Source organism: Mobula hypostoma, chromosome 9, assembly GCF_963921235.1.
Source record: "Mobula hypostoma chromosome 9, sMobHyp1.1, whole genome shotgun sequence".
Taxonomy (NCBI): domain Eukaryota; kingdom Metazoa; phylum Chordata; class Chondrichthyes; order Myliobatiformes; family Myliobatidae; genus Mobula; species Mobula hypostoma.
This window is the reverse complement of record NC_086105.1, coordinates 142776267-142802207: the sequence shown is the minus strand read 5'-3', so window position 1 is coordinate 142802207 and position 25941 is coordinate 142776267. Positions and strand designations below refer to the sequence as shown.

The 25941-nt window shown below is 46.0% G+C and overlaps 1 protein-coding gene and 1 pseudogene across 3 annotated transcripts in view; both read left to right on the top strand.

Moving 5' to 3' along the window:
• The window catches only part of LOC134352125 (cytochrome P450 2K1-like), a 38278-nt gene extending 28589 nt beyond the window's left edge, over nucleotides 1–9689 (top strand). For all 3 annotated transcript variants that reach the window (XM_063059344.1, XM_063059347.1, XM_063059346.1), the window contains exons 7-9: nucleotides 81–268; nucleotides 7415–7556; nucleotides 9127–9689. In XM_063059344.1, coding sequence (XP_062915414.1) covers nucleotides 81–268; nucleotides 7415–7556; nucleotides 9127–9305 — 509 coding nt within the window. In that variant the 3' untranslated portion in view covers nucleotides 9306–9689. The remainder of the gene's footprint in view (nucleotides 1–80; nucleotides 269–7414; nucleotides 7557–9126) is intronic.
• A 13519-nt stretch (nucleotides 9690–23208) lies between these two features.
• LOC134352126 (cytochrome P450 2K1-like) overlaps nucleotides 23209–25941 on the top strand; it is a 38640-nt pseudogene continuing 35907 nt past the window's right edge.

Genomic DNA, 25941 nt, shown 5'->3' with positions numbered 1-25941 from the left:
TTGATGACTGTTTTTCCTCATGTGAGAATCTGTGCTCTCACCCTGCTGCTGAGTGCATTAACCATCTCCTTGTGTTCCAGAAAAAGTCCACGATGAAATCAACATGGTGATTGGTTCTGAGCAGTTCCCCAGAACTGAAGATCGGAAAAATTTGCCGTACACCAATGCAGTGATCCACGAAATCCAGAGGTTTGCTGACATCGTACCATTGAACGTCATGCACTCAACAACAGAGGACTTGAACTTCAAAGGATATTTCTTTCCAAAGGTACGTGAAGTGAAATGAGTGACTGATTGCCAGCAATTGTTCTATGAAAGTGCAAGTGGGTTGTTTGTGACGAAATGCTTAAAATCCCTTTGTGTAGTTTTATGTAACTTATAAAACTGACATATTCAACTTTTTGGAAGCATCAAGCATGGGTCAAGGGATGAGATACGGAGGGAACTTGCAGTAAAATGGACTTTGTTTTTTGTTCTAATTGTGTCTCTCTTGTATCATTTTGTATCAGGAATATTGTTGCGAACGTTGTATCTCTGGAATTTTCACTCCACTCTTTCAGAAGGGAAGGAGGTAAAGACGGGAAATTATAGACCAGTTAGCCTGACTTCAGTGGTTGGGAAGGTGCTTGAATCCATTATGAAGGATGATGTTTTGGGGTACATGGAGGCCCATGATATAAAAAGGGCCAAAATCAACATGGTTTCCTTCAGAGGAAATCTTGCCTGACAAATCTGTTGGAATTCATTGAGGAAACAACAAGCAGGATAGACAAAGGAGAGTCAGTGGATGATGTTACTGGGATTTTCAGAATATGGGCTCAGTTCAGAAAATTTAATAGTCTTCATGGTTTTTCTCTCTCTAGCCCTATTTTACATCATCATCTTTTCCTACCTTCTATGCAGGATCCAACATTTTACGACTGGCATAAAAAGTGTATTCGGCGCTTTGGAGATCTTTTCATTGATAGCCGTTTTGCAACTTTTCAACAATTGTCTGCTGTGTTTAATCTGCCTAATACTCATTTCTTTAGATACCTTCAAACTAGACATTTCATTAACCCTTTGATATCAAACTTTCCTGAGATGCCTGAGAAAAATGTTCTGGATTTGTTTCTTTGTATTAATCTATTGAGTAAAGGTTTAATTTCTGCTATTCGGGATAAGTTGGTGATTTTGAGGCGTCCCCCGTCGATAAAATTAGAACTGCCTCGGAAGAAGATCTAAATATCTCCTTACCTGATGCAGTTTGCGATTCAATTCTTAAGTCAGTCAACTCAACCTTTACTTTACTTTATTGTTGCCAAACAATTGATACTAGAATGTACAATCATCACAGAGATATTTGATTCTGCACTTCACGCTCCCTGGATTACAAATATTAAATATTAAAAATAGTAAAACTTAGTAAATATTCAAATTTTAAATTATAAATCATAAATAGAAAATAGAAAAATGGAAAGTAAGGTAGTGCAAAAAAAACGAGAGGCAGGTCCAGATATTTGGAGGGTACTTCCCAGATCCGGGTCAGGATCCGTTCAGCAGTCTTATTACAGTTGGAAAGAAGCTGTTCCCAAATCTGGCCGTATGAGTCTTCAGCCTCTCTATGTGCTCGCCACTGCCTTTTGCAGTTTTAGGCTGTACACAGGGGTCACATGTCTAAAACTAAATTATCACGTTTTTACCCTGACATTAGCCCTGTCTGTGATTAGTGTAAAGGGGCTGAGGCTTCCCTTATTCATATGTATTGGACCTGTCCTGGTCTAGAGAAATTGTAGAGAGAGGTTTTTTTCAACCCTATCTCATATTCTTAATTGCCATTTAGAACCTGACTCTCTGGTTGCTCTTTTTGGCACCTTGGGTGATGTAAATTTGCCCTTCAGTCCGACTAAATGCCGAACATTATCTTTTGCCTCTCTCTTGGCTAGACAGTTAGTTCTCCTTAGGTGGAAAGATGCTGCCCCACCCACTCACGTTCAGTGGCTTAGTGATATTATGGCCTGTTTGGACCTCGAAAAGATTAATTATTCACTTCTCAATTCAGACATAAAGTTTCATAAGGTGTGGGGACCTTTTATTGAATATTTTTACAATTCTTCTTTTGGGTAAGTTTCTCCTTTATTTTTGTATGCTACAATCCTTTACTTTCGGCTTTTTTTGTAAGTTATACGGTTTTTTGTTGTGAATTACATTATAATTTTGATAGTCGGCATTATACTTTTCTTTTCTATATATATTTACAGTTCTCTGGGGTTGAATGCTCTGAGTGATTTTTTTTCTTTTATATGCACAATGGTGGTCTGGGTGTTTTTTTCCAGTAAGTGGTTGGGGTGGATACTAATTTTACATAATTCTCTTTCGGGTGCTTTTTTTCTTAATTGTTATGAATTACATATTGGATTTGTTTGTTTCGCACTGTATAATCTCCATTTTGTTGTTTGGTTCTCTTCTGGAGTTTCTTGTAGAAATGCATAAAAAAATTAATTTAAAAAGAAGAAGGCCATTCACAAGGTACCACCATGAGGCTTCTAAAGATATGATGATGGTGAAAACCTTGTGATCCTATGTGCCTGTGATGTTGCTGCAAGCAGATGTCGTATTGCACCTGTGCATACTCGTACTTGGACATCTGATGATAATCTCGATCCGAGATGAAGCCCACACCCTGTCCATCACAGGCAAAGCTCTCCTCAGTGTTGAATAGATCTGCATGGAATGCAAACACAAGGAAGTAGCGTCCATCATCAATGGCCGCCATCATCCAGGCCATGCTCTCATCTCTCTACTACCATCAGGCAGGACGTTCAGAAGCCACAGGTCCCACACTGCACAGTGCAGGAGCAGTTAATACCCTTCAGTCACCAAACTCCTGAACTGGCATGAATAAAATCAGTCACCACTGCTCAGAACTGACTCTACAACCTACAGACTCACTTTCAAGGATTCTTTACAACGAATGCTTTCTGTATTATCTTCATTTGCAGTGTTTTTCTTCTTCTTTGTCAGACTTTGACTGTGTATCGTTTCTTTCACAAAATTCTGTTATATTTCTTTTTTCCTGTAAATGCGTGCAAAAAAATGAATCTCAAGGTAGTTCATTGTAGCATATGTGTCACACCCTGGGAAAGGTTTCACTGCATAAGGTTTCACTTTCATAAGCAGAGTTTGTGTTATTGTTAAAGGTAACGGGTGCTTAGAAATGTTAGCCATGCAATCAGGAGAGAAGGCTGGGGGAGCAGGTTTTTTTTGTTAAGTTAATATTCGTAAATATACTTCCTTTAATTATGTGGGATACGCAGTCTGTTATTTCCTGGCAAAGAGCTGTAACAGGGCAGGAAATCACACAGCATTCACACAAACTGAGCCACGTGTGGGAGAGACATCCCAATCTTACGGATTTGACAGGATATACTTCCTAGACGTACGCGACCGAAGAACGGTGGGTTTCTTGCTGCTGAGTTGGGAGATTGCCAGCAAGGGATAAGGAGCTGTTTCCTGAGACGCCCAGGAAGAAAGGGAGTTTATCTTTGATACCAAATTGACTTCCAACTTTGAACTTTTGCAGTAAGGCTGAGAGATATAAATGGTATCGGAGGGAGACCTCTCTCACCCAGAGATGGTAAGCACCTGGAATAAGTGTATGTTGAACTTACTGAAATATTGGAGTAAGCTTGATTAAGCAGATGATTAAGCAGTTAATTAACTCAGGACTGACAGCAGAGGTCCAAGCACTTCTGAGAGACTGGTATGCTGTCTTCTGACACAACAACTTGAGTCTCACTGTGGACAAGACCAAAATAAGGATTGTGGACTTCAGTGAGGTGGAATCCGGCCACTACTCATTGCACATAAACATCTCTGCTGTAGAGTTAGGAGCACCAAGTTTCACGGAATGTACGTAATGGACAATCCCACCTGGTCCCTCAACACCACATCAGCGACTCCACTTCCTGAAGAGTTTGAGGCCAGTGAGGCTTCTCCTCTATTCTAATGAATTTTTACAGAAGCGCCATCGAGGGGGCCCTGACCAACTCCATCACTGTCGGCTACAGCAATTGCAAGGCGTCTGACTGCAACTCCCTACAGAGGGCTGCGAGAACTGCAGAGAAGATAGTCGGGGTCTCTCTTGCACTCATCAGAGATATTTATCAGGAGTCATATGTCTGCAGGGGCCCAGGCATTGCTACTGATCCCTCTCACTTATCCAGCAATCTCTGACCTTCGACCATCAGGCAGGAGGTACAGTGGCATTAGGAGAATATCTATCTGGATCTGAAACTACTGAACACCCCGTCACAACCCAGGACTCATCACACATGAAGCACCAGCAGCATTATACTTTTTAATTTGTGTCATAACTGTACCTTATTATTTCTTAATATTAATCGTGGAAATATAATTTGTGCTATGTGTGTGAGATTTCTGCACTGAGTTGTGCAGCTTGGCCCAGAAGAACGTTATTTCATTTGGTTAAATGACAATAAACTGAACTTGAATTTGAAACTTCCGATAAGTGAGTGACAGAGAGGGAATTTCAGAGGTCAATGCACTGCTGGTTCCGTAAGGTTTCATAGCCAGGGAAGGTGTTGGGGATGAGCTCCCACTACCTATTAAATGCTCCCCACAGCATGCATCTCAAATAGGCTCTAACAATCAAGTCCAGCTCCTGGCCTTCAAGTGTGGCTTAGCTACTGATCCTGGCGAAAATGTTTCCACTGGCAGCAGAAAGGGTGGATTTCTGGCAACTTAAAACCAGCTGCTTCAGGCAGATGGGGCTCATCAGCCATGCTTTGCAGCTCATCGAGGAGAAGGAAACATGTGATTTCAAACCTTCACTGCCTTGGAGCTCTGCCCACTCAGGGGGAAGAGATGGAATCCAGATGGCAGTTGTACATTGAGTTCAACACTGACTGGCAACTCCCGCGATGCCACTGGTGCCAAACTGAATTGGTGTTTGTCATTCCTTTGGATGTTGTGGTGTATTGTGTAGTGAGGAGAGGCTGTTGATAGGCAAACATGCAGTCAACAGGATGAGTTGCAATGTAAAAGGTGGACAAAATCAAAAGTGGATGGTAGAGCATCAATGGCTGAAATTTCTGGAAGCAATATGGAAGGCACAGGATATATACATCCCAAAGGGGAAGAAGCATTCTAGGGCCAAAATTACACAATCGTGGCTAACAAGAGAAGTCAAATCCAACAGAAAAGCCAGAGAAAGGGCATATAATAGAGCAAAAATTACTGGTTAGAGGGTTGGGAAGCTTTTAAAAACCAACAGAAGGCAACTAAAAAAAGTCATTAGGAAGGTAAAGATGGAATACGAAAGTGAGCAAGCCAATAATATTAAAGAGGATACTAAAAGTTTCTTCAGATACATAAAGTGTAAAAGAGAGCTGAGAGTAGATATGGGTTCATGGAATATGATGCTGGAGAGGTAGTAACAGCAGACAAGGAAATGGCAGACGAACTAAATAAGTATTTTGCATCAGTCTTCACTCTGGAAGATACTGTCAGAATGGTGGAAGTTCCAGCTGTCAGGACTCATGAAGTGTGTGGTTGCCATTATGAGACAGAAGGTTCTTGGGAAACTGAAATGTCTGAAGGTAGCTAAGACACCTGGACCAGATGGTGAAAATCCCAGAGTACAGAAAAGCTGGCTGAAGAGATCGTGGAGGCATTAGTAATGATCTTTCAGGAATCACTAGAATCTGCAATGGCTCTGAATGACTGGAAAATTGCAAATGTGACTCTACTCTTCAAGAAGGGAGAGAGACAGAAGAAAGGAAACCATAAGCTAGTTAGTCTGACCTTGCTGGCAGCGAAGATGTTGGAGTCGATTATTAAGGATGAGGTCTCAGGGTACTTGGAGGCACATGACAAAATAGGCCTTAGAGAGCATGGTTGCTCAAGGGAAAATCTTGCCTGACAAATTTGTTGGAATTCTTTGAAGAAATAACAAGCAGGATAGAGAATGAAGAATCGGCTGATGTTGTGTACAAGTTAAGAGCCCATGGTATCACAGGAAAAATTGTAGCATGGATAAATCAGTGGCTGATTGGCATCAGGCAAAGGGTGGGAATAAAGAGTCTTTCCTGGTTGCTGCTGAGACTAGTAGGGTCTGTGTTGGGACTGATACTTTAAGAAGCTGCTTTACTCAGGACTGTATTTCACTGACCTGGATGATGGAACTGATGGCTTTGCCGCAAAGTTTGCAGACAATAATAAGACAGGCGGAGGGGCAGGTAGTTTTGAGGAAGTAGAAAGGCTACAGAAGGACTTAGACGGATTAGGAGAATGGGCAAAGACGTGCCAGATGGAATACAGTGTCGGGAAGAAAATGGTTATGCACTTTGCTAAAAGAAATGAAAGGGTTGACTCTTTTCTAAATGGAGAGAAAATACAAAAAGCTGACAGGCAATGGGGTTTGGGAGTCCTTGTGCAGGATTCCCTAAAGGTTAATTTGCAGGTTCTGTCTGTGGTGAGGAAGGCAAATGCAATGTTAGCATTCATTTCAAGAGGACTGCAATATAAAGCAAGTATGTAATGTTAAGATTTTCTAATGTATGGTGAGGCCTCACTTGGGGGATTGTGTGCACTTCTGAGCCCCTCATCTTAGAAAGTATGTGCTCAAACTGGAAAGGGTTCAAAGGAAGTTCATGAAGATGATTCCAGGATTGAATGGTTTGTCATATGAAGAGTGTTTGATGGCTGTGGGCCTGTATTCACTGGAATTCAGAAGAATAAATGGTGAGCTAATTAAAACCTATGGAATGGTGAAAGGCCTTGATAGAATGGATGTGGAGAAGATGTTTCCTTGCAGTAGGAAAGGCTAAGACCAGAGGACACAGCCTCAGAATAGAGGGATGTTCTTTTAGAACGGAGATGAGGAGGATTTTTTTTTTCTCCAGAGAGTTGTGACTCTGTGGAATCCTTTGTCACAGGGCTGTGGAGGCCAAGTCTTTATGTATATTTAAGGCAGGTTGATTGATTCTTGATTGTCCATGACATGAAGGAATATGAAGAGAAGTCAGGAGATTGGGACTGAGAGGAAAATTGGATCAGCCATGATGAAATGGTGGAGTTGACTCAATGTGCCAAATGGCTTACTTCTGCTCCTATATCATATGGTCTTATGGTCTTTGGATTGATCAGCTGTGTGGATCATGAGAGCCTGCTACATGGGCAATAGCTATCCCTCCATATCATACTGCCCTGACCAGCATATCACATAGACGGCTAGGATACAACATTCATGGTTGATCTTGGCTGAGTGAAGGACATTGGAGATCTGTTAGAGGTACAAATGTACCTGAAGTGTGGAATAGTTGCCAAGTTTGATAATTCTGTTCTATAGAAAATACTTTCAGCGATAATCCTCAAAGGGAATAACAACCTAATTTGTAAATTACATTCTTAGGGCACACCAGTGATCCCTTTGCTAACCTCGGTGCTGTATGACAAAACTCAATGGAAATCCCCAAATGACTTCAACCCTTCCAACTTTCTGGATGCTGAAGGGAAGTTTGTGAGGAGAGATGCCTTTATTCCTTTTTCAATGGGTAAGAAGTTTAAATTACTGGATTGTAGGTTAGTGAGATTTCTCCTCTGACCTTGGCCCATTTGTCGGAAGGATTGTTTATATCAGATAGTAAAGCAAACATATGTAGATGGTGGAAAATAAGTCATAGTCATTGAGCATGGAAACAGGCCATTCTGCCCACTATTCTATGTCAACCACTGTGCACCAATCAGTATCAATCACATCTTCCAGAACTTGGAACTGCTATTTTCTATTCTATTTCAGTGATTATCCACATGTTTCCTAAATGCTGTCAACAACTCTGTTTAAACTACTGTCTCAGGCAGTGATCCCGTCTATACCCCTCAGTTTTATAACTGCACTCAAACACACCGTGGCCACTTTATTAGATACACCTGCTTGTCAATTCAAAATTCTAATCAGCCAATCATGTGGCAGAAATTTAGTGCGTAGAAGCAAACGGACATGGTCAAAAGGGTCAGTTGTTGTTCAGAGCAAATATCAGAACGGGGAAGAAATGTGACCTCAGTGACTTTGTCAGAGGAATGATTGTTGGCACCAGACAGGGTGGTTTGGATACGTTAGAAACTACTGACTTCCGAGGATTTCACGCACAACAGTCTCTAGAGATTGCAAAGACTGATGTGAGAAGAAAAAATCATCAGTGACTGGCAGTTCAGTTGGAAGAAATGCCTTGTAATTAAAAGTGGGTCAGAGGAGAAAGGCCAGACTGGTTTAAGCTGACAGAAAAGGAACAATAACTCAAATAACCATGTGTTACAACACGGGTGTGCAGAAGAGCACGTCTGAATGTACAACATGTTGAACTGTGAAGTGGATGGACTACAACAGCAGAAGACAATGGACATACACACAGTGCTCACTTCATTAGGTACAGGAGCTACTTAATAAAGTGGCCACAGAGTGTAGATTCATGGTGTTACACAGCACAGAAACACATCTCCTCCTATACTGCCTCACTCAAGGGAAAACCGTCAAAATCTTCCTCATGACCGAAGTGCTTCTTCCAGGGGACATCCCAGAGATGTCCTCAGTCCCCACTCCAGCACTATCACATTGTGAAAGAAAATCAGGTTGTTATGGAAATACTCATTAGGTCAATCAGCGTCAATGATACATGAGTGAAAGTTATCATTTCAGCTAATACTTTTTGGTGGAATAGCAATACTTGGGAAACAATGGTTGAAGTTGCAGAGAAGTGGGGATGCCTCCGGAGGTGAAGGGAATGTCCATGACAGGGTGAAGATCAAGAGAAAATAAAGATGAAGATGAGGGTGGTGCTGGCTGAGTGAGTGACAAAGACACATGGGGAGGGGCAGATAATCTGACGAGAGGAGGTGAATAAGGACAGGGGAATATGGCCAGAACAATGGGAAACACACGATGGTTGGAAATCTGAATTGAAAGAGAAAGTAGAGAATTTACAGCAAGCCATGCGGCATCTGTAGAGAGAGAAATACTGCTACCTTGCATTCCCATTATAAAATGTTACTGTTCAGTGTTTTGGGGTGAGGGTGACTAACTCTGGTTTTTGAAAATTGACATTGCTTTGCCACTCTGTTTTGCAGGACCCAGGGCCTGTGCGGGGCAGTCCCTGGCCAGGATGGAGCTTTTTCTGTTCTTTACCATCCTGATACAAAGGTTCAGGTTTCAAGTCCCGCCGAACGTTACCAATCTGGAGCTTACGTCAGATGTGGGCTTCAACTTAATCCCAAAGTACCAGAACGTGTGTGCAGTCCATCGCTGATGTAAACACATCATTTCATGACTTGTCTTGTTTTATCTCCTTTTCATTATTTTTGTAACCCTCTCATCAGAGCTCGTATAGAAACTTAACTCGTTAGCTAACTCTGCTAATAACCATGAGACTCAGTGATGAGAAGGCCACCTTTCATAAGCAACACACATTCACGGTTGGTATGATTTGGGGTTCAACCAAACAGGATAGTATGGATGTTCATAATTAAGCGACATAGGTTGTAGTGAATGCTGTGTAAAATACTGTCCAGACACAAATTTTGGTAGCCAAGAAATGAGAGATTGTGCACCGTATAAAATCAGAGAGAAAGTATATTTACCAAATTGTCAACATTAACAAAAAGTTACCAAAAAATAAAAGGGCCCATTGCAATTAAACTAGTCCAATGTGCACTTAAGTGTTGGAGCTTATTTCTGGATTAGTCGGAGTTGTATCACTTTCCAAGTGCACTGGGCCCATGGTCTGCATCAAAAACACCTGCCACATTCTGAACTATCTCCAAAGACCATCTTGAATGAACTAGCTATCTCTGGAGTATTGGCCCTTCCTCCTTGGAGCCATTCACTTGCATGACGCACTTCTTACAACTGGGACTCTCCTTCCAACAGCATTCTGCAGCATCTTCCCTTGTGCCCCGCATGGCAGGTATCGCCAAAAGACCCCAAACCAGACTATTGTCCTTCAGACACAAAATACTGGAGGAACTCAGCAGGCCAGGCAGCATCTGTGCAAAGGAATAAACAGTTGACGTTTCTGGCCAAGACGTCGAATGTTTAGTCTTTTCCATAGATGCTGCCTGGTCTGCTAAGTTCCTCCAGCATTTTCTGTGAGTGGCTTGGATTTCTAGCATCTGTAGATTTTCTCATCATTTTCATCTGCTGAAATCTGATTCCACCCAGCTCTCCCGAATCTTCCACTGGACAGAAAGTTGCAATTGACTGACACAACATTCCTAAATTGGACAATTCCTTATCTTTAGCCGAAGCCATAGCGTACTTTACTGCTTTTACAGAAAACTACTAAAATAAAATACCTCACAGCACAGCAGTAGAAATCTTAACCAGATCATTTATTAATGTCATGGTCCCGTCCGGCAACGCCCCATCTTGCTATTACCTCCTTGATTAGGTTTTAATCCCCTCGTCCGATTTCCAATTATTCCCAGTTTTCATTAATTACAGCACAACTGCTTTCCATCAGCGAACTGAGGATAAGAACCCTGGCGTCACTGTCATGCCTCGCCAGTTCGTTGGTCCATTCTGGTATGTGTACACCTTGTTTCCCGATTCCTTCGGACTGTTAGTTCTAAGCTCCGCACCATTCCCTGGATAATCTACGTAAACCTGTTTCCGTGTAAAGATTCTCCTGAATACCTGTTCCACGTTCGCGGCTGCCACGACCCTGTCTCCGTGCCTGTGTCCTGGTCTTTGGTTCGTCCCCAGCCAAGTGCTTGCAACAGAACGACCTGGCCAGAATGAACCCAGCGGACACGGACCCCGTGCAACAGGCCTTCGCCAGCCAGAGCTACCCACTGGGCGCCCACGACCAACTGCTCAGAGAGATCACGGAAAACCTTTGTGCGCTGTCCATGAATGTAAGGAAGGACAGTGAGCCGGTCACCGGGTATCCGCTTCCCTTACTCCGTCCCTTCCAAGAACCCCGTCTGACCAAACCACACAGCCTGGAATGGCTACGCCCCTTGGGTCGGCAACACAATCCCTTCGAGAGCCGTACGTACCCGAACCGGAACCCTACGCTGGGGACCAAGGGAAGTGCCGGGCCTTCTTATTACAATACTGTTTGGTCTTTGAGTAACAGCCACGTACGTACACCTCGGACATATTAAAAATTGCGTACATCATTAGGCTGTTACGAGGGGATGCCTTGACATGGCCCACCGCGATCTGGGACAACCGACCAGAGGTCTGTTCCTCTTTCTCCTCCGTCTCCGAAATGAGGAAGGGTTTTGAACAGCCCATTCGCGGTAAGGACGTCGCTAAGCGCTTGCTCACTCTCTGTCAGGGTTCGCGAAGCATAGCAAAATACTCCATCGAGTTCCGAACATTAGCGGCCGACTCTGGGTGGAATGACGAGGCACTACGGGAAGTGTTTCGGCAGGACCTCTCAGATAAGATAAAAGATGAATGGGCAGCTAGGGATGACGCGGACAGCCTGGACTCTCTGATCTCTCTAGCCACCAGGCCAGATAATCGACTTCAAGAGCGTCTGGGAGAAAAGACCAGTCGCCCCACTCCTCGGGTCATCCCATGGCCCACCTTATCATCTTCAGCCAGCCTCCCTTCCCCGGCCGCTCCAAGTATAGCTCCTGCTCCGACCGTCCCCACTATCCTGGGGGAGGAACCGATGCAGCTGGGGTGGAACCGTCCCTCCCCTGCCGAACGACTTCGGAGGCAGAGGGCTGGGGAATGTTACCATTGCGGCCAGCCTGGACATTTCCGGGATACCTGTCCTCTGCGGCCAAAGGGAGGGCTCACCAGTAGAACGGGGGACCCCGGTGAGCCGGACGACACTGCCTTCAGTCCCCCAGACACGGATGCAGATCCCGGCTACCGTGAACTATTAACTGTCCCTATCCGCCTTGGTGGATTCTGGTGCCGAGGGAAATCTGCTGGACGAGAGCATAGTCTCCCGGACCAGAATACCTAGGGAGCCATTAAGCACCCTTCTGGAGACCCAGGCGCTGGGTGGAAAACTGCTGGCTCGGGTTACCACTGTACGACACCCCTGACCTTGATTCTGTCCGGAAACCATCGAGAGGAGGTAGGATTTAATCTCATCCACTCTCCTCAAGCTCCTGTAGTTCCAGGATATCCTTGGCTGAACCAACACAACCCCTACATCGACTGGTATACTGGGAGGATAGCCAGTTGAAGCCCGTTTTGCCACGCCACCTGTCTGCGGTCGGCCCCATCCCCTAGGGAGGCTACCGCGACCTCGCCTGCCTTGGAACCCCTCGCCTTGTCCGGAGTCCCTGCAGAATACCATGACCTGGGACATGTATTTGGCAAACAACGGGCTCTTTCCCTACCTCCGTACCGACAGTATGATTGCGCTATCGACCTTCTCCCGGGGGCGTCGTTATGTATCAGTTGTCTTTATAACTTGTCCTGACCGGAGAGAGCGGCCATGGAGAAATTCATTCGTGAGTCCCTCGCGGTGGGCATTATTCGACCTTCATCCTTCCCGGTGGGCGAGGGTTTCTTCTTTGTAGAGCAAAAGGACGGGTCGCTTTGTCCCTGGATTGATTACAGAGGCCTAAACAATATAACAGTTAAAAATAAGTACTCACTGCCCCTCATTAACTCGGCATTTGAACCACCTCACGGAGCCACCACCTTCTCGAAGTTTCACCTTCGAGGCGCCTACCATCTAGTCAGGATGAGGGAGGGAGACGAGAGGAAGACGGCCTTTAAAACACCATTGGGCCACTTCGAATACGTGGTCATGCCGTTTGGCCTCGCCAATGCCCCCGCCGTTTCTCAATCCCTAATAAGTGATGTGTTGAGGGACTTTATTAACCCCTTCGTGTTCGTCTACCTAGATGATACCTTATTATTTTCTATCAGCCTCCAGAAACACATTCACCATGTCCGTCTAGTCCTCTAGAGACTGCGGGAGAACAAGTTATTTGTGAAGGCGGAGAAGTGTGAGTTCCAAGTTCGCTCGGTCAGCTTCCTGGACTACATCATCGAGAGCGGGCAAGTGAGGGCAGATCCCGAGAAAATCCGGGCGATGGAAAAATGGCCCAGACCCACGACCCGCAAACAACTTCAGCGGTTTCGGGGATTTGCAAACTTTTACCGCCGATTTATCAGGGATTATAGTCGGGTGGCGGCGCCCCTCACCCGACTTTCTTCTTCCACAACACCTTTTCTTTGGGACTCCGAGGCCGATTCCGCTTTCAAGGAACTAAAGAGACTTTCACGACAGCGCCCATCCTGGTCCAACTGGACCCCTCCCCTCAATTCATTGTTGAGGTTGACGCCTCCGACTCTGGGGTGGGAGCAGTCCTATCCCAACGATCGAGTACGATGGAGAAGCTTCATTCTTGTGCCGCCTTTCCTCGCCGGCTGTCCCCCGCCGAGCTGAACGACGACGTGGGGAATCGGGAACTACTGGCGGTCAAGCTAGCATTGGAGGAGTGGAGGCACTGGCTGGAGAGGGCGGAACACCGGTTTCTTGTTTGGACTGACCATAAGAACCTGGGATTTATTCAGACCGCCAAACGTTTGAACTCCCGCCAGGCCCGTTGGGCATTATTTTTTGGATGATTCATGTTTTCTCTCACATACCGTCCAGGGTCCAAGAACGGGAAACCTGACGCACTCTCCCGCCAATACAATTCCAAGGAGGACACGTCCAGCCCAAAGACTATCCTCCCACCATCCTGTGTGGCGGCAACTCTCACCTGGGAAATTGAGTGCATAGTAAAGGAAGCCCAACGAGATGACCGTGACCCCGGCAAGGGACCCGCCGATCACCTTTTTGTGCCTGATTGCGTCAGATCTCAGGTTCTCCTGTGGGGGCACACATCTCGGTTCGCCTGCCTCCCCGGGAGTGATCGTACCCGGGCTCTCCTGAAAAGACATTTGGAGGCGGATACCTGTTCCTATGTCTCTGCATGTTCCGTTTGTGCCCGTGGAAATGCCTCCCATCTGCCACCTGCGGGATTACTTCGTCCCCTACCTGTCCCTGGTCGTCCTTATTCGCACATGGCCCTAGATTTCGTCACCGGTCTACACCCTTCACACGGAAACACCACCGTAATCACCGTGGTAGACCGGTTCTCCAAGACGATGCACTTTGTAGCCCTCCCTCAACTCCCTTCTGCTCAGGAAACCGCAGACCCTCTCGTCCGCCTCCACGGAATTCCCGCGGACATCGTCTCCGATCGAGGTCCCCAATTGGGCTCGCAGTTAAGGAAGGCCTTCTGTCAAGCCTTGGGTGCCTCAGTCAGCCTGTCATCCGGCTTCCACCCACAGACCAACGGGCAAACGGAACAAGTCAACCAGGATTTGTAGGTGTCGCTATGTTGTATAACAACTAACAACCCGTCTACCTGGAGCAGCCAGTTCGCGTGGGTTGCGTACGCGCACAGCTCTCTGGTTGGTACTGCCATCGGAAAGTCTCCCTTCGAGTGCTCCCTTGGGTACCAAACCCCGCTGTTGCCTGCGCAAGAAGAGATTGCGCTACCGTCTATTCAGGCCAATGTCGATCGGTGCCGCAAGGTTTGGGAGGACACACGCGCACGGCCCTGAGGATTGCCGATCGACACCGGACTCCGCCTGAGTGTGGCTGACATCCAAAGTCATTGCTCTCAAAAACGAGCCAAAAAAACTCGCCCTCGCTTCCTGGGACCTTTCGACGTCGGAAGTATCATCCACTCCATAGCAGTCCGACTTAAACCACCAATATCTATGCATATCCACCCTACTTTTCAGGTTTCCCAATTAAAACCTCTTTCCGTCAGCCCCTTGTGTCCTCTGATCGAAACCCCTTCACCTGCCCGGATCATCGACAACCATCCGGCATACACAGTCCGGCGGCTTCTAGATGTGCGCCATCGTGGCAGGGGCCTCCAATACCTGGTCGACTGGGAAGGGTACGTCCCGCTCCTTCATCCTAGACCCCTCCCTCATCCAAAACTTCCATCGGGACCATCCGGACAAGCCTAGACGCTCGCCTGGAGGCTCCCATTGAGGGGTTGTAGTATCATGGTCCCGTCCAGCATTGCCCTATCTTGCTATTATCTCCTTCATTAGGTCTTAATCCCCTCGTCTGATTTCCAATATTCCCACTTTTAAGATGACCATTCCATCTTCAGATCTTTCATTTTCTCAAGAGCCCTAGCCTAATTACAGCAACATCACACACTTCTGGCCTAGACACTCTCGGATCTCTGCCATACTGCTAGTGCCTTCCACAGTGAAGACTGATGCAAAATACTCAATCAGTTCATTCACCATTTCCTTTTCCCAAAATCACAGGACTTCCTCTGAGCATTATCTTCTAGCGGTCCAATATCTAATCTCGCCTCTCCCCTCACACCTCATAAAGCTGAAGAAGCTTTTGGTATCCTCTTTAATATTATTGCCTACTTTACCTTTGTACTCCACTTTCCGTTCTTTATGACTTTTCAGTTGCCTCCTATTAGCTCTTAAAAGCTTCCCACTCGTCTGACTTCCCATGAATTGTTGCTGTATTACGTGCCCTCTTTGGCTTTTACGATGGGTTTGCCTTCTCTTGGAAGCCACAGTTATGTCATTCTGCCTTTAGAATATTTCTTCCTCTTTGGGATGTATATCTCCTGCACCTTCTGAATTGCTCCCAGATATTACAGCCATTGTTGCTCTGCCTTCATCCCTGGTGGTGTTCCTTTCTGATCACTTTTGGATAGCTCCTCTCTCGTACCTCTGTAATTCTCTTTACTCCAGTGTAACACTGATACATCTGACTTCAGCTTCTCCTCAAATATCAGGGTGATTTCTATCATAGTATCACTTCTATCCTCAGGGTTCATTTACCTTAAACCAGTACATTGCACAACACCCAATCTAGAATAGCTGATCCCCTAGCGGGCTCAACCACGAGCTATTCTAAAAGGATATCTCATACACAATCTAGAAAATCTCCCTCTTGGGATCCAGCACCAGTTTAATTTTCCTAACCTACCTGCATATTGAAGTAATTCCTGACTATCACAATATTTAACTTTTGATATACATTTTCTGTTTTCCATTATAATTTGCAAACAACATCTTTTCTACTGTTTAGGGGTTTATATATATTTCCCATCAGTCTTTTTATCCTTGCACATCCTTAGCTTTACCCACAATAATGCAACACCTTGCTGTCCTATGTCACCCCTTTCGAACGATTTGATAACATTTATTAACAACAGACCACGCCATTCCCTCTTCCTACCAGCCTGTTCTTTAAATACAACATGTACCTGTCATGGTCTGGTCTTGAAATTAGTAGTCCGGTTCACGGTCTGGACCATCGAGCCTTGCTCCAGGTTTTCCTGAAAATCCTCTTTCTGGCTTGTTGAGCTCTAATTGAGTCAGCTGATGCTCGTAGGGGCTGGCTGCATATATACCTTCAGAAACCAGGGTGTGGCTGCTGGATTGTTCTTGTCCTTACTCCTTGTATCCCTTGCTCTGCCTTCTGTTTCCTCGCCTGAAGCCCTGCCTTGTCTTGCCGGTAACCCTCGCCTCGCCTGAAGTTCTCGTCTCCCATTGATTTGCCAGAAGCCTTGCCTTGTGTTGCCGGTAACTCTCGCCTCGTCTCGCCTGCAGTCCTGTCCTGGAGCCACCCTGTACCCAGCTCTCTTCCTGTCCCTTGTCTCCGCCCAGGTAAGCCAGGCATCTTGCCGTTAACTGGGGTTGATTCTATCCCTTCCTGTCCCATGCCTCTGTCGGGTGGTGATCCGCGCCCTGCCCAGGAGGAGCCGGCCAAGCCTCGCCTCAAGTCTCCTGCCTCCAGCCTCGCCTCGCCTCAAGTCTCCTGCCTCCAGCCTCGCCTCGCCTCAAGTCTCCTGCCTCCAGCCTCGCATCTCCTGCCTCGCCCCAAGTCTCCAGACTCCTGCCCAAGCCTCACCTCTAACCTCAAGCCTGAAGACTCCAGCCTCGTCCTGCCTGCCTGCCAAGCCTTGTCCTTGTCCAGTCTCTGGCTTGAAATCCAAGCCCGGGCTCGTAGCTCTCTTGTCCAGCCTGTTCCAGGATCTTGGTTTTCGTGTCCATATCCTTGCCATCACCCTGTATCCTAGTCCTGTCCCTAGTACTTCAGTGTCTGTGTCCTGCACTTGGGTCCGTTCCCAGCCACCACCCTATGACAGTACCCTGGACTTTAAGCTCCCAGCTATAATCTTCTTTAGTCCATGACATCATATACACCCATCAGTAACTGTGGTACGTTCAGCTACCATATTCCATATACGGCGTGCAATAAAATACCAACTACCCCATCCTCAGCACTATCATTCCAATTCCAATCCCCCTGACAAATTAGATTAAACTCTCCCGAACAGCTCCAGAAGACCTGTCGACAAGGATGTTGGTCCCCCTCGGGTTCTCGTGTAACCCAACCCCGTGTACAGGTCATGCTTTCCCTGGAATAGATCCCAATGATTCAGAAATTTGAAATCCTGTCCCCTGCACCAGTTCCTCAGCCATGCATTTATCTGTCAAACCATTCTATTCTTCACCACTGGTACATGGCACAGGCAGTACTACAGAGGTTATTAACATGGATGTCCTGCTTTTTAGCTTTCAAGCCAGCTACCTAAGGTCTCTCTTCTAGACCTCCTCATCCATCCTACCAATTTTATTTGGAGTCATTGAGACTGCTCAACCTTCCCCTGCCGTGGACCCAGTCTGAGACACCCTGTTCCTGGCACCTAGGAAGCAACATACCACCTGGGTGTCTCTATCACACCCACAGAATCTCGTCGCTGTTCCTCTGACTATGGAATCGCCTATCACCGCTGCAGTCCTCTTCATCTCTCTTCTCTTCTGAACCTCAGCACCAGACTCAGTGCCAGAGACCCGGTCACTGTGGCTCACCGCTTGTAAGTCATCCCCCTCAACAACATCCAAAGTGGGATACTTATTATCCCACTTCTGACAGACACCCAGTTACCTGCAACCTGCGGGTGACTACCTACCTGTAGCTCCTATCCATCACCTCCTCATTCTCCTGTATGAGCCCAAGATCATCTAGCTGCCTCTCCATTTCCTTAATTTTATTCGCTGAGGAGCTGCAGCTCAGGGGGCCTGGTGCAGATGTGGTTCTCCAGGAGGCTGGGAGTCTCCCAGAATTCCCACATCTCACCCACAGAACAAAACATTGCCCTGGAGACATTCTCGCTGCACTAACAGCGTCCTGGCAGATCATGAATGAAGGAAAAAAAGAAAATTACCAGCTACTTATTTCGCCCAATCCTGCTGAGCCAAAGCCTCTCCAAGAATGGCCACTCCGTTTGCAGCTGCCTTACCTGTGGAACCTCCCCGGTTCCCTTGGCTGCGTAAGTTAAGGCAGTCCCGCCAAACCCGTCAGACTGAGGCGCCTCTCCCGCCACAAAGCCCGGTTTGTGTGAATTTCTACCCTGTTACAACTCAGTGCCAAGAAATAACAGACAGCACACTGCATATGATTAGAGGAATGCAGGATGTTGGAATGCTCCTCTTGCAGGATGTGGGAAGTCAGGGAGCTCTCCGGTGTCCCTGACAACGACAGCTGCAAGAAGTGCATCCAGCTGCAGCTCCTGACAAACCGCGTTAGGGAACTGGAGCAGGAGCTGGATGACCTGCGGATCATTCGGGAGAATGAGGAGCTTATAGATAGTAGGTACAGGGAGGTAGTTATGCCAAAGGAGCAGAGGACAGGAAATTGGGTCACTGTCAGGCGAGGGAAGAGGAAAGGGCAGGCAGAGCAGGGTTCCCCTGTGGCCATTCCCCTCAACAACAAGTATACCGCATTGGATACTGTTGCGGGGGATGACTTACCTGGGACAAGCTGCAGTAGCCGGATCTCTGGCACTGAGTCTGGCTCTGCAGTGCAGAAGGGAGGGTGGAAAAAGAGGAGAGTGGTAGTGATAGGGGATTCGATAGTTAGAGGTACAGATAGGAGGTTCTGTGGTCGTGACAGAGAATCCAGGATGGTTTGTTGCTTCCCGGGTGCCAGGGTCAAGGATGTCTCTGATTAATTGCATGACATTCTGAAGTGGGAGGGTGATCAGCCAGATGTCGTGGTGCACATCGGTACCAATGGCATAGCAAGGAAGAGTGAGGAGGTCCTGGAGAGTGAGTATAGAGAGCGTGGTAGGAAGTTGAAAAGCAGGACCTCGAGGGTGGTAATCTCAGGATTGTTACCTGTGCTACGTGCCAGTGAGGGTAGGAATATGATGCTGTGGAAGATGAACAAGTGGCTGAGGAACTGGTGTAGGGGGCAGGGTTTCAGATTTCAGGATAATTGGAACCTCTCCTGGGACAGGTGGGACTTGTACAAGAGAGACGGGTTACACTTGAACTACAGTGGGACCAATATCCTTTCAGGGAGGTTTGTTAGTGCTATTGGGGAGGTTTTAAACTAGATTTTCAGGGGGATGGGAACTAGAGTGCCAGAGCTGACAGTGTGGCTGGGGTGAAAATAAATGATGTTAAAAGTTCAAGCAAATCTGCTAATAGAAAAGTTGTGAGTGGTGGTAAAAAATCTTCTAAGGTGTATATATTTCAATGCTAGGAGTATTGCGGGGAGGGCGGATGAGTTGAGGGCGTGGATTGACACGTGGAATTATGACATTATAGCAATTAGTGAAACTTGGCTACAGGAGGGGCAGGACTGGCAGCTTAATATTCCAGGGTTCCGATGTTTCAGATGTGATCGAGGCAGAGGAATGAAAGGTGGGGGAGTAGCATTGCTTGAGGGAAAATATTACAGCAGTGCTCAGGCAGGACAGATTAGAGAGCTTGTCTACTGAGTCCTTATGGGTGGAGCTGAGAAACAGGAAAGGTATGGCCACATTAGTGGGATTGTATTACAGACCACCCAACAGTCAACGAGAATAGGAAGAGCAAATCTGCAGAGAGATGGCAGGCAACTGCAGAAACATAAAGTTGTGGTGGTAGGGGATTTTAATTTTCCATATATTGATTGGGACTCCCATACTGTTAGGGGTCTAGATGGTTTAGAGTTTGTAAAATGTGTTCAGGGAAGTTTTCTAAATCAATATATAGAGGGACCAACTAGAGGGGATGCAATATTGGATCTCCTGTTAGGAAACGAGTTAGGACAAGTGACAGAAGTCTGTGTAGGGGAGCACTTTGGTTCCAGTTATCATCACACCATTAGTATCAACTTGATCATGGACAAGGATAGATCTGGTCCTAGGGTTGAGGTTCTTAACTGGAAGAAGGCCAAATTTGAAGAAATGAGAAAGGATCTAAAAAGCGTGGATTGGGACAGGTTGTTCTCTGGCAAGGATGTGATCGGTAGGTGGGAAGCCTTCAAAGGAGAAATTTTGAGAGTGCAGAGTGTGTATGTTCCTGTCAGGATTAAAGGCAAAGTTAATAGGAATAAGGAACCTTGGTTCTCAAAGGATATTGCAGCTCTGATAAAGAAGAAGAGGGAGTTGTATGACATGTATAGGAAGCAGGGAGTAAATAAGGTGCTTGAGGAGTATAACAAGTGCAAGAAAATACTTAAGAAAGAAATCAGGAGGGCTAAAAGAAGACATGAGGTTGCCTTGGCAGTCAAAGTGAAGGATAATCCAAAGAGCTTTTACAGGTATATTAAGAGCAAAAGGATTGTAAGGGATAAAATTGGTCCTCTTGAAGATCAGAGTGGTCGGCTATGTGCGGAACCAAAGGAAATGGGGGAGATCTTAAATAGGTTTTTTGCATCTGTATTTACTAAGGAAACTGGCATGAAGTCTATGGAATTAAGGGAAACAAGTAGTGAGATCATGGAAACTGTACAGATCGAAAAGGAGGAAGTCCTTGCTGTCTTGAAAATTAAAGTGGATAAATCCCCGGGACCTGACAGGGTGTTCCCTCGGACCTTGAAGGAGACTAGTGTTGAAATTGCAGGGGCCCTGGCAAATATATTTAAAATGTCGCTATCTACAGGTGAGGTGCCGGAGGATTGGAGAGTGGCTTATGTTCTTCCGTTGTTTAAAAAAGAATTGAAAAGTAATCCGGGAAATTATAGGCCAGTAAGTTTAACGTCGGTAGTAGGTAAGTTATTGGAGGGAGTACGAAGAGACAGAATCTACAAGCATTTGGATAGACAGGGACTTATTAGGGAGAGCCATGTGCGTGGTAGGTCATGTTTGATCAATCTATTGGAGTTTTTCAAGGAGGTTACCAGGAAAGTGGATGAAGGGAAGGCAGTGGATATTGTCTACATGGACTTCAGTAAGGCCTTTGACAAGGTCCCGCATGGGAGGTTAGTTAGGAAAATTCAGTCGCTAGGTATACATGGAGAGGTGGTAAATTGGATTAGATATTGGCTCAATGGAAGAAGCCAAAAAGAGGTAGTAGAGAATTGTTTCTCCAAGTGGAGGCCTGTGACTAGTGGTGTGCCACAGGGATCAGTGCTGGGTCCATTGTTATTTGTCAGCTATATCAATGATCTGGATGATAATGTGGTAAATTGGATCAGCAAATTTGCTGATGATACAAAGATTGGAGGTGTAGTAGACAGTGAGGAAGGTTTTCAGAGCCTGCAGAGGGACTTGGACCAGCTGGAAAAATGGGCTGAAAAATGGCAGATGGAGTTTAATACAGACAAGTGTGAGGTATTGCACGTTGGAAGGACAAACCAAGGTAGAACATAATGGTAAGGCACTGAGGAGATCAGTGGAACAGAGGGATCTGGGAATACAGATACAAAATTCCCTGAAAGTAGTGTCCCAGGTAGACAGGGTCATAAAGAGAGCTTTTGGTACATTGGTCTTTATTAATAAAAGTATTGGGTATAAGAGCTGGGATGTTATGATGAGGTTGTATAAGGCATTGGTGAGGCCGAATCTGGAGTATTGTGTTCAGTTTTGGTCACCAGATTACAGGAAGGATATAAATAAGGTTGAAAGAGTGCAGAGAAGGTTTACAAGGATGTTGCCGGGACTTGAGAAACTCCGTTACAGAGAAAGGTTGAATAGGTTAGGACTTCATTCCCTGGAGTGTAGAAGAATGAGGGGAGATTTGATAGAGGTATATAAAATTATGATGGGTATAGATAGAGTGAATGCAAGCAGGCTTTTTCCACTGAGGCAAGGGGAGGAAAAAAAACAGAGGACATGGGTTAAGGGTGAGGGGGGAAAAGTTTAAAGGGAATGTTAGGGGGGGCTTCTTCACACAGAGTGGTGGGAGTATGGAATGAGCTGCCAGATGAGGTGGTAAATGTGGGTTCTTTTTTAACATTTAAGAATAAATTGGACAGATACACGGATGGGAGGTGTATGGAGGGATATGGTCCGTGTGCAGGTCAGTGGGACTAGGCAGAAAATGGTTCGGCACAGCCAAGAAGGGCCAAAAGGCCTGTTTCTGTGCTGTGGTTTCTATGGAATTATATTCATGAATCCTAACTTAACTAAAACGTTAATAGAGAAAAGAAAACAAGAAGTGCGCTTTATAATTAAACAGTCGAATGTGAATAAGTTTGAGTTCAACTCTTCCCAAAATTCATACTCTTCGATCTCGGCACCTGGATCATAACCCAAACACTGCTTCTACAGAAAGACTATTAGGTTGGTAGTGAAACCGTTCCCAGCGTGATACACTTGTATTCGCTCATTCTAATGTATCCCGCCCAGTGACTGGTCACAGTCCAACTCTGGAAAAACTGCCGCGAAGGGCTGCTTTTTTTTACCTTGGCTGTGACCCTAAGTGAAAATGCAGCTCTCTACCAGCGCTTCCGCTCAGTGATTTGTCATAGTGCAACTGTAGTGTACTGTTCTACCTTACGGCCGAACAGAACATGATAGGCACAGGTGTACGCTAAAGATGGAACAACTTTGACGTCAATAACTTTCTAACCTGAAACGTTAACTTCTCACCCAGATAGCAGCACCTTCGGGGCGCGTTTCCAAAACATTGTTTCACGCGAGTTAAATATGCATTGTCACCCCCTTCCCTGTAGCCCCACCCACAATGTTATTTGCTCTGGTGCGCTTATTATTCAATGCGAATCTGGGAGGAGTGGCTACGGTTGGTGCTGTAGCAACTAGCGTAGCCGCTCCTCCCGCATGCGGGTTAATGTCTTTCCAATTGCAGAACGAAGCATTACAGTGGGTGCGATTGGCTCATTTTTGCCCTGGAATCCTGGTCCTGATTGCTGGACGAAGTTGTAAATCAAAAGGTGCCGGGAGATGTCGTTCGCCGGTGTTTACTCACTGGATACTGTGACTTTGGTACTCCTCTGCGCCCTCACCGTGTTGATTATCGCTTATTTTCGCAATGGGTCTAAATCTCACGTAGAGCTCAACTTCCCCCCCGGGACCCACTCCTCTTCCGATCATCGGGAACCTACACCTCCTGGATCTAAAGAAGTCCCACGTAACTCTCATGGAGGTAAGAGCAGTCGCGATCGAGACCAGCAAAGGCTGGATACTGTGTACCTGTCCTACCGAGTGCCTGGGAGTGTCGTTAGCAATTCAATTCAGTATTCCGGGAAACACGGCAGGAAAGGTACACGCAACACACATAAAAAAAAATCCTGGTGAACGCAGCAGACCAGGCAGCATCTATTGGAAGAAGTACAGGACTGACGAAAGGTCTCGGCCCGATATATCGACTGCACCTCCTACTATAGATACTGCCTGGCCTGCTGCGTTCACCAGTGATTTTTATGTATGTTGCTTGAAATTCCAGCATCTGCAGATTTCCTCGTGTTTGCGAGGAAAGTTACATAATAATTTCGCAACATCCAAAACAACTACCACTTGGAAATTCCCCTCCAAGTCACTCAACTTCCTGACTTGGAAGCATATCGCCGTCCCATCATTGTCGCTGGGTCAAAATCATGCAATTCCCATGCTAACAGCACTGTGGGTGTACCTACACCTCAGGGACTGCAGCGCGTCAAGAAGGCAGCTCATCGCCACCTTCTCAAGGGCAACTAGGGATGGGCAATAAATGCTGTCTTAGCTGGCGATGTCCACATCCCAAACATTAATAAATAGATAAACTCTTGTAGATACTACCTGTTCTAGATAAAGCTAGTCAGTGTTTCGACAATAGGAGGTCTTCTCCAAGTATTTTTTCTGTAATAGATAAATATTTACAAGAAGAAAACCGTGCAACATCTTAGTCAATGCGTTAAGTGGTGTCAAAATATGTTTAAAATATTAGTATTGCTCTTATTTATGTGCCCCCCCCCCGCCCCCGGGATGGTATGCTTCCACAATAATTGGGTGGCTTTCTCGCCCGACCCGGCCACTCTCTATCCAGTAGCGGAAGAACCCTCGGTCAATTGGAGTCTTTATTTCCTCCCTTGGAAACCCCAGACAATTCGGATTGGCAGCGACATCTCCTCCACAATCTCCAAGAGCATAGCAGAGGTTGAGCAAAAGGCTTTGTGCTTAACCCCGCTTTATATTTATGGTTGAGAGGCTAAGCACAGCTCCAATGCCATACTTAAATTGATTGACGACACCGTTGTTGTTAGCTGAATCTGAGGTGGTGATGAATCTGCATATATCTGGGAGATTGAAAATCTGGCTAAGTGTGACCTCGACAACAATCTCAGCAAGTTCAAAGAGCTGATTATTGACTTCAGGAGGAGGAAACCAGAGATCCACGAACCAGGTCTTATCGGGGGATCAGAGGTGGAGGGGATCTGCAAATTTAAATTCCTCGTTGTGTTAGATATGTGTGTGTACATTTTATTAGTTTGTCTTTTGTATTTGTAAAGTGTGCTGCCTTTTGCACAACGCCTGTTTGCCCTGTTGGGCATGGTCCTTCTGATTCGATGTTATGGTTCTTGGATTTACTGTGCCTGAAAGAAAGCAAATCTCAGGGTTGTAAATGGTGATATATATACTTTCAACTTAGAGCTATACTGTAGCTCTTCCTTACCGAGCCTTTGCGGTAGTCGCGCCTAGCGTCCTTCAGCACGTACTCCCGCAGGCAGGAATGTGCCAGTCGGTGAAATTCCCCTGCGGACATCTCGATGTGCTGACAGACCAACGGGCGTCTGGCATCAAGTTGATCTTTCAGCAACGCGTGTGTCCAGGGGAATAACCCACAGATCAGAAAGTGAAGGTGAACTGTGACGCGGGCTCATGCATCGTTCCCCGCACAAGTGACCAATAGCTAATCAACCTAAGCTCTTCTTCCCATACAATGTCCATGTCCCTCAATTTTCCTCACATTCATGTGCCTATCTTAACGTCTCTTAAAAGTCCCTAATATATCTACCTCCATCATCACCCCAGACAGACCATTACAGGTATCCACTACACCCTGTGTAAAAATTTTGCCTCTCACTTCTTTGAAATTAGCCTACTTCACCTTAAATGCATGTCATCTGGTATTAGAGCTTTCAACTGGAAGAGAAAGATATTGTCTGTCCACTCTATCTGTGCCTCTGATAATCTTATAAAGCTCTATCACGTCTCCCTGCAGCCTCTGGCTCGACAGAGAAAGCAACCCAAATCTGTCCTACCACTCATGATAGTCATGGTCCGGTCCGTGAAATCTGCATTCCAGTTCACGGTCCGTCCATGTTCCTTATTCCAGGTTTTCCCCAGTTTCTGTTCAAGCAGCTGATTCTCGTTTGTGCTGGCTTCATAAATAGCTTCAGTATTCAGTCTCTGGTGAATGGATTGTTCTGTCATAATAGTGGCTGGTGGCGGACCCAAATGCAAGACACGGACACTGAAGAACAAGGAACAGGACTAGGATGCAGGACCTGGGCTAGGACATGGTTGCACAGTTTTTTCTTGTAAATATTCAGATATTACAGAAAAAAATCCTTGGAGAAGACCTCCTATTGTTGAAACACTGACTAGCTTTATCTAGAACAGGTAGTATCTGCAACAAGAGTTTTTTTTTTACTTATTAATGTTTGGGATGTGGATATCGCCAGCTAAGACAGCATT